The 7765-nt window shown below is 38.1% G+C and overlaps 1 protein-coding gene and 1 long non-coding RNA gene across 3 annotated transcripts; one reads left to right on the plus strand and one right to left on the minus strand.

Annotated features, from left to right (window-relative positions):
* Positions 1 to 1488: 1488 nt before the first annotated feature.
* Positions 1489 to 4771, minus strand: LOC109013390 (urease-like). Of its 2 annotated transcripts, XM_018995459.2 has the most exons (7): positions 4645 to 4770; positions 4408 to 4566; positions 3655 to 3890; positions 3148 to 3282; positions 2694 to 2765; positions 2422 to 2578; positions 1489 to 2094 (listed from the first exon to the last, which is right to left on the minus strand). In XM_018995459.2, the coding sequence occupies exons 4-7, from the start codon at positions 3184 to 3186 to the stop codon at positions 1994 to 1996; spliced, it is 369 nt and encodes a 122-aa protein (XP_018851004.2). In that variant the 5' UTR covers positions 3187 to 3282; positions 3655 to 3890; positions 4408 to 4566; positions 4645 to 4770; the 3' UTR covers positions 1489 to 1993. The 2 variants fall into 2 exon arrangements, with proteins under 2 accessions (XP_018851004.2, XP_018851006.2); XM_018995461.2 differs by lacking the exon at positions 3655 to 3890 and having other exon boundaries at positions 4645 to 4771.
* A 125-nt stretch (positions 4772 to 4896) lies between these two features.
* Positions 4897 to 6638, plus strand: LOC109013391. The gene is made up of 3 exons (XR_001999582.2): positions 4897 to 5161; positions 5457 to 5613; positions 6205 to 6638. It is a non-coding gene; the product is annotated as an uncharacterized LOC109013391 (long non-coding RNA).
* Positions 6639 to 7765: the final 1127 nt, after the last annotated feature.

Consider the following 7765-nt stretch of genomic DNA (forward strand, 5'->3'; position numbering starts at 1 on the left):
CGAGAGAACAGATCTAAGGAAAGGAAAAATACAACTATTGTAGATGGATTGAAACAAAACTTACTTAGAACTAGAACTGAGTTATGTGAACTGTAGCTTGAAAAATACATAATAAAAAAAAGTACTTGCTCGTTGTGCTTTGAGAGAGATACTAAAGAGTGGGTGCTCCAGAGGTGTGAAAACTAAAAGTAATACTTCATCCTTATCATCGTGTTTAAATGGACCACAGACCCAGTATCATGCTTGGAAAAAAAAAAAAAAAAACATAAACGTGGGATCAGTACTTTAGTGCTTTTCCTTTTTTTGTTTTTTTGGCATGACTCACTGGCTTGTGCTGCCCTTTGGTCACCAAGAAAAAGAGATTTTTCTGTGCGCTACTAGCCTACTCATTTCTTTGGTTTAAAACCTATAGGTGAACGTTTATTGGACGTGAAAGTGGAAAAAAATTGCTGCATTTTTCTTGATTTAATCTTCACTTCTGAAAAATTTATTCTCGTGTGTTGCACTTTTTTTTTTTTATAACCGGAACATAGTCCTTGAGATTTCTTTTGGACATTTCACACCAATAATCTGTTTGGTCACCAAGAAAATGCAGGAAAAGAAGATTTTCTCTTCTACTTGCTCATGTATATTTCTTCAGTTTTGAAGAACTTTAATCCTCTACTTTTTTATGCATATTTTTTTAGGTTTAGAGCAGCGTAACGCTCTAACGATTTCAGTACAGTGAGAAAGAGAGGTGTTGTCATAGTTACCACCTATGGGGGGGTTTGCCCGCCTGCAACACATCGAAGAATGGTGTTTTGATAACCCTTTTTTTGTCTTTTTGGTTTTTTAATTATAGAATAGGTAAAAGATTGAAGTTAAAAGTTAGAAAACGATGTTCTTACGTATTATTTTATGAGTATTTTTACATATAACTGTAAAATGCGTTAACGTCACATAATTGCTTTGAAAAAAAAATGAAGTCCACTATTAAAAAATTAATTTTTTTCATATGAATCTTATGTTTTATTCATTTTTTTCAAAATGATTATGCGGTAGTTACATAATTCATAATTGTAAATATATTTTCTCCTATTTTATATTGGGATCTTATTAAATCCCGAAAGAGTCTAGCCATAAGAAGTTCATGACATTTTTTAAATACGTTCTAAGTTTTTACGTAAGTTTTACCAAAATGTTTAAACCCAAAATCATTTGTGGTTATCCACGTAAGTCCATTCAAGTAGGGGTGTGCAATTGCCCGCCCAACACAGTTTTTGGCCCGTCCGGTCATAGCCCGCAACAATCGCCAGTGCAATATAACCCGACCCGACCCGGACAATTCAGATCGGATAAAAAATCATCGGTTTTTTTTTTTTAAACTAAAATTAATACATAATATAGCACGAGGCTCTGGGTATTATGTGTGAGTGTCCTCTGTTTTTTCAAGCATTAAAACAGCGTTTGCTTAATTTATTATTCATAGAAGAAGCTTACTTGAAGATCTTTGAGTTCGAAATACGCCCTCCAACAGCTATAAGAATCATCTCCTTCTAGAGTCGAACAATAATTTGAAAGAAGAACCAAAAGCCATGGAAATGACTACCCAAAATAACCAACGTCCAAAAATAAATAAAGAAGAAACCAACCAAATAAACAAACACTTTCACATGGGTCAAACACAAAACCAAGAAATAAAAAACCTTCATTCAAATCTACAAAAAGCAAAAAAAAAAATATATATATTGAAAACCTTATAAAACTCAGAAACATATTACAGCTTGAGAGATAGAAGAATACTTGATAGGGCTGGAACTTAGATAGGCTAAAGGGCAGGAGTTTCGGAATATAAGCAAGGTCTCTGGAAGAGCAAGTTACAGTGGAAGCAAATATTGCAGAGGATGGTTGTGTACGGTGAAGATTCTTGGCTTCTAGTAGCAGAGGAGAAGGGCAATAAGAACGAAGCAGAGGAAATTATCGGTTTATACGGGTTGGATGGGCTGGCATCTAACTAAACCCGATATCTTATTGTTACCCGATGAACCCGTTTTTGACGGGTTGGGTAAGTCGGATTACTCGGATCAATCGGGACCAAGCCCTTTATGCACATGCCTACATTCAAGGAGAGATTTCGTGTTCATTGATTTGTTACGAGGAAAACAAAAAAGAGAGTTGCAAACTAAAAAGGGCAAGAATTAAAATTAAAGGTCAAGGGAAGAGCGAGGAGTAGTTCAGGTGGAGTAGACATCCAGTCAACGAAACTATTAGGAAAGTGCTATTTCGGTTCATTTTGGAAGCATCGTCATTTATTTTAGTTTGGAAAGTCTACTTCAAAACATGAATTGGTAGAGGCTCAGACATATTACCAATATGCCTAAAAGAGGAACTAATTCCGAGAAAGAGGAACGGTGGTGGCTGCAGCAGAGGTAAGAACCTCACCATCGGTTGTGACCGTGTATGTCTCTGGTTCCACCGTGATGTTTGGAAGAGCATTGTTGAGTTTCATGTCAGCTTTGGTTAGCTGCCTAACCTTGCTCACAGCTTCTACTCTCTTGTTTAGTCTGTATGCGGCTTTAGCTCCATTATTCAAAGCTGCCTGTTTGTAAGAGAGATAAAAGAAAGGAAAACAAACACAAACTTACTTACAAGAAAGAAAGAGGGAAAAGAGAAAAAGAGAGAGAGTGGGGAGAGGGCAAAGTAGAGATTCATGCCTTGCTGACAAAAGCAATGGAGTGAGCACTTCCAGCCTTGCCAAATGCTCCAAACATGGGCCCCATCATCACCTGAAAACGTTATTGCAGTAAGAAAGGAGCTTGATGCCATTTCTCTTGAATTCTCTGTACTAATCTCAGCAGAACCACTGAGATTACTGTCAGAATCTGACAAGATTTTTCTTCATTCATACAATCTATAACTTGTGTTAATTAGTTCATGCATCAAAGTTGGGCACAACCGGCACCTTCGAATCAGATTTATTATCAAGTTGCAGGTCAATGTTCCAACCCAACAATGAGACCATTTCAAACTGTGGGATGTAATTTCCATTGATGTAGTCAACATTTTATAATATCATAAATTCAAAACAATTGCTCGATGTGGATAAACCATGCCCATCAATCTGTCGTATAACATGCTCCAGAATGTAGAAGTCAAAGGAAACTTTACCAGTTCAGGTGTGGGAATGCTTGCGTTTGGATCGCCCATATTAGCTCACGCAACTGCACCACCTTTTACTATCATTTCTGGTTCTGCACCAAAGAAGGATGGCTTCCAAAGAACAAGATCGGCCAACTTTCCCACCTGGACAAACAAATGTTACTAGGGAAAAATTGATACACTTCATATTAATATAACAATGTTAAAACTTTTGATAGATCATCCAGAACCCAGTGGGTCCCATCTTCAAGTCAACTGCAATGTCACGATTTGACAGAATTACTAACTGCAGCCAATTATACCAGATTTTGGGATTAGGGTATTGGTATCAACTTACTGTGAATGGGTTGGTTTCTTATATTGGATATATTTAGGGGGTGGACCAACCAACCAACCACTGATGAACTAATCAAAAACCAAATGAGACTGAATCCAAGTGAACAAGATAAATGTGATCACATATACTTTTATTTGGCCCACATTGTATTGAACTCTTAGATACTAGAACTAGCATACCTCAACTGAGACAACATATTCAGAAAACCCATTAGCTATGGCAAGATTTATTGTGTATTTAGCAATGGAACGCTTGATACGAAGATTGTCATTGTCTGGTCCACTAAGGTCAATCGACCCTCTTTGTAACTTCATCTTGTGGGCAGTTTGCCATGTTCTGCTAATCACCCGGTAACAAAAGATTTTGCAAGACCTCTTCAGATACGAAGACAATTAATTCTGTCATATCTAAACATCTGGATAAACAAGACAAATGAGCCACAATAATTAAGGGAAGATTGATAGGACAAACGTTATGCAAAATTCATTTGTTGGCGTGCACTCAAGAGAATGCTAACATCCCATTGTTAAGTTGAAAATTTAATATAAGATCATAACATGTCAACATTAGGGTTTGGCAACAAGCACTTCATTTTATCATTAGGTGACACTGTCCTACATCCTCAGTAGGATTTGTGTTGTACGTTTGCCAGAGTCATGTTGAGTGGCTGGATCAGCAGCACCCAGAGCCTGTCTCCATACATTGGAAAATGATTTTTCTTAGTTACCTTAAAAACAATGAATGTATCTTATCAATCAGAATAACTTGAAATCTACAGTATCAACTAAGCTACCAGGTCTCACGATATTCTAATGTTTGGTTGACTGTTTTATCAGACAAGTTCTGAATATCATTACAAATACTAACAGGATTATTCCAACAAAACCCTCTGCGAGGGAATGAAAAGAGTAAAAAGAAAAGGAATTACTAACCTCTCCAATGCGACCCATAGCTTGTGCATCGGAAGCAATGATGCTAATTGCCCCCATATCATGCAAAATATCCTCTACAGCAATTGTTTCAGCCCTTATCCTTGATTCAGCAAATGCAACGTCTTCTGGAATATCTTTTTCGAGGTGATGGCAGACCATCTCTATGTATTAAAACCCAATTGATAACTGGACATTCAGGTTGCACAATGTATCAATATTTCCATTATTTTTGCATACCTGCATGTCAAGATGCTCATCTATAGTGTTGAAAGTAAAAGGCCGTGTGGGGTTCGTAGATGATGGCAGGATATGTTTTACACCACATACTTTAATGATATCTGGAGCATGACCACCACCAGCACCTTCACTGTCCCAAAGAAGGAAAATGCTAGGTTCACAGACATTTTAGACCGAAAACCTCCACCGAATGACTTGGCTGCTGCCAGGTGGATTTAAAAAAAAGAAAAGAAAATAAACTAACTCATCTCAAGACTCTTCCTCCGAGCCCCCATCTCCCTCATCTCCCCCATCCCCCTCATCCCCAGCTACAAGCCCTCATCTCTCTCTGTCTCCCTCATCTCTCTCGTCTCCCTCATCTCCACCTACGAAGCCTCTCTCCCTGAAAATCTCCCTGAACCACACAATCCCTTATCTCCTGGAACCACACGAACCCATCTCAGCCCATGGCCTCCATCTCCACGAGCCATCTCATCTCCCTCTCGGCATCCTTGACGTACAGATTACATAATATATAGTAAGTGATAAAATGACGAGATCGTGGATTCAAGATTGGAACTCTTAAGACTGCAAACTTTCAAATTGAACCTTTGATATTGATACATACATATATATATATATATATAGGTAGAAACCTTCTGCAATTTTTTATTTTTTGTTCTCTCTAGGACCTGGCTAGAGTTTAATGCAGCAAATAGCTAACTCTCTAGGATCTAGATTTATTGCGAATAGTTAGAGAGGACAAGCGCTGCTTTGCATTTAGAAAATGTTTGGTCCTCGAGTTTTTAGAGTTTTCTTTTTCTCTAAACTAGGAGGAAAAACTACCGCTCGAAAAAAGGGGAAAGCAAGGTCGGCAGAGGACTTGGACCGGAACCAGAGGTTGGTGCTGAAAATAGGGGGAAAAAGTTGCGAGTCACACCTGTAAGATGTAGCAATGCAATGAGAGTGAGAGGAGAGGGACGATGGCAGGTACGATTAATTGGGTCTGTTTTATTTTTGCTTTTGCCTTCTTTTTTTAAAATCACATGGCATGCCAATAGGACATGTCATTCGGTAAAAAGTTTATGTGGCCAGCTCAAGTGACTGTAGCAGCTTCCCCCAAAGAATCCAGGAAGTAGGACAACCATCAAAAGCTAGAAAGGTTGAAAATAAGGCAAAAAGTAAAAAGTAGATGAACTTCTCGACCCCTATCAACAAGAGAAAGAATTAAAATCACCTAAAATGATGCATAGTTGTACGAATTTTGCACTCAACATGTTCGATAAAATGTATAGGCGCATTTTTGTGCTGGGAGGGTAACGTGGAAGGGACCTATGAAAATTGGGATTTTGTTTACCTTAAGGAAATTCGTGGATGATGCTGGTGTAATCCTACCTACAATTAATCATTCAACCATACCTATCGTGATGTTCGTTGCTTTTTGTTTTGTTGGGATTTGGACTTTAATGTCATCCATTGTTCTAGTTAAAAATTCAAACTTGATTTATCAGGAGGCCATAAATCCAACGGTGACTGAAAATAGTTATAGGAAATTTAAGGACAGATTTGGTTCTTTTCCAGAGGATTCTACAAATGGAGATGACAATACCAGAAATGATCAAGACATAGTTGAAATGGAGTCTGGGAATATTCTCAAGATTAATTAGCACAAAAAGATTATAATAGAGAACCTTGACAGTGAGCAGACAGAGTCAGAGGATGGACTGGATGAGAATGAATCAGATTGGGTCGAGGTTCAGAGCTTTTGCATTCTGGTGCTTGATCAGAACTTTTGAATGATACTACCCCTCAAAATGGGGCTTGGTCGACCCAAGCAACAGAGTCAGAGAATGAGAAGGAATCACAACAATCTTCAATAACTATGGACCTCAGCTGCTACAGTTGGAAAGTTTGTAATGCAACCATTGGGCTAGACTATATCCCTTGCCTTGGCAATTGGCAAGTTATTAGAATACGTGTCTATATCTTCGTTTGAATTCAAAACCCACATCAACTCATCTCATCTCATCTTATCATTACAATTTTCTTAAATTCTCACACAAAATATAATAAATAATTCAACTTTTTTAAATCCCAAAATAACTTTTTCAAATTTCCACACAAAATATAATAAACAATTCAACTTTTATTTTACTATTCACAAATCATCTCAACTAATTTTTGAATCCAAACGACTCCTTAATTGATGTGGTGGCAAGCCCACAAGGGAGGATGTCAACGATGCTTTATGTTGGACTTTCACAGATCTAAATAACAACATAGGCGGGAATGTGAGAAACCCATACCACAGAATTGCTTCAATATCTGAACTTTGAGGACAAGGTTTTTAAAAGAGGAGAATTTGTTATGAATCCAACTAAATTGGGCCGAGCTTGGTGGGCCTTAAACTTAGTTGTTATCTTTTACTTTAATTGAGTTATTTAAGTTGTTTAGTGGCTTATGGGTTTAGTTCATGTTGGTTAGCATTGGCACATGGCCTTAGTTGGCTATTGCCGAATGAGTTCATCATCTTCCAATATATGTAAAGGAAAAAGGATACTTATTTGGGCATCTAGAAAATTTTACATAAACAGTTTGTATTTTTTTTTAGAAGAATTGGGTACCTCGACTACTCCAAAGCGTAGCTATTATCATCATCTTCTTTATTCTTAATTCTTCTTTTATTGTCAATATTATTGTTCTTACCACTGAGTTCATAACACTGACCAGTATCAAGCTCTTTGCTTATAAGCTGAATGACGATGCCCTGGCCAAATCCATTGACAAAGAACTCCCACTGGTCCTCTATTTTCTCCGCGATCGTCTCCTTCATTTTCTTCCTCACAGTCACCACCGCCCTTACTTCGATCCCTTGTCCCGAAGTCAACAAAGACCCATTACTCTCTTTGCCTTCCAGGGTACTAGCAGCCTCCAAAGTCTTGTTGCCACTGCTGATCACGGCCCGAATTAGCCTGTTCCTATTGACTCGAGAACCGAGTACCGATAACTAAGTCCTCCAAATAGGGCTATGCTGCTTTCACCGAAAAAAGCCGGAGATGTCCTGAGTACCCTGCCAGAGATGTCAGACTTGGGAGGACCAACCGGGTTGACCATAAACATTTTGGTCTTTGTATACGGAAAA

Source organism: Juglans regia, unplaced genomic scaffold, assembly GCF_001411555.2.
Source record: "Juglans regia cultivar Chandler unplaced genomic scaffold, Walnut 2.0 Scaffold_746, whole genome shotgun sequence".
Classification (NCBI taxonomy): Eukaryota; Viridiplantae; Streptophyta; class Magnoliopsida; order Fagales; family Juglandaceae; genus Juglans; species Juglans regia.

Bases quoted from the DNA above. Each gene is read 5' to 3' on its own strand.
- LOC109013390 (XM_018995461.2), bottom strand. From the start codon at position 3,186: ATGGGCGATCCAAACGCAAGCATTCCCACACCTGAACTG. The intron at 2,766-3,147 runs GTAAAGTTTCCT...TAACGTTTTCAG, and splicing joins GCATTCCCACACCTGAACTG to GTGATGATGGGGCCCATGTT. The intron at 2,579-2,693 runs GCATGAATCTCT...TCTTACAAACAG, and splicing joins CCATTGCTTTTGTCAGCAAG to GCAGCTTTGAATAATGGAGC.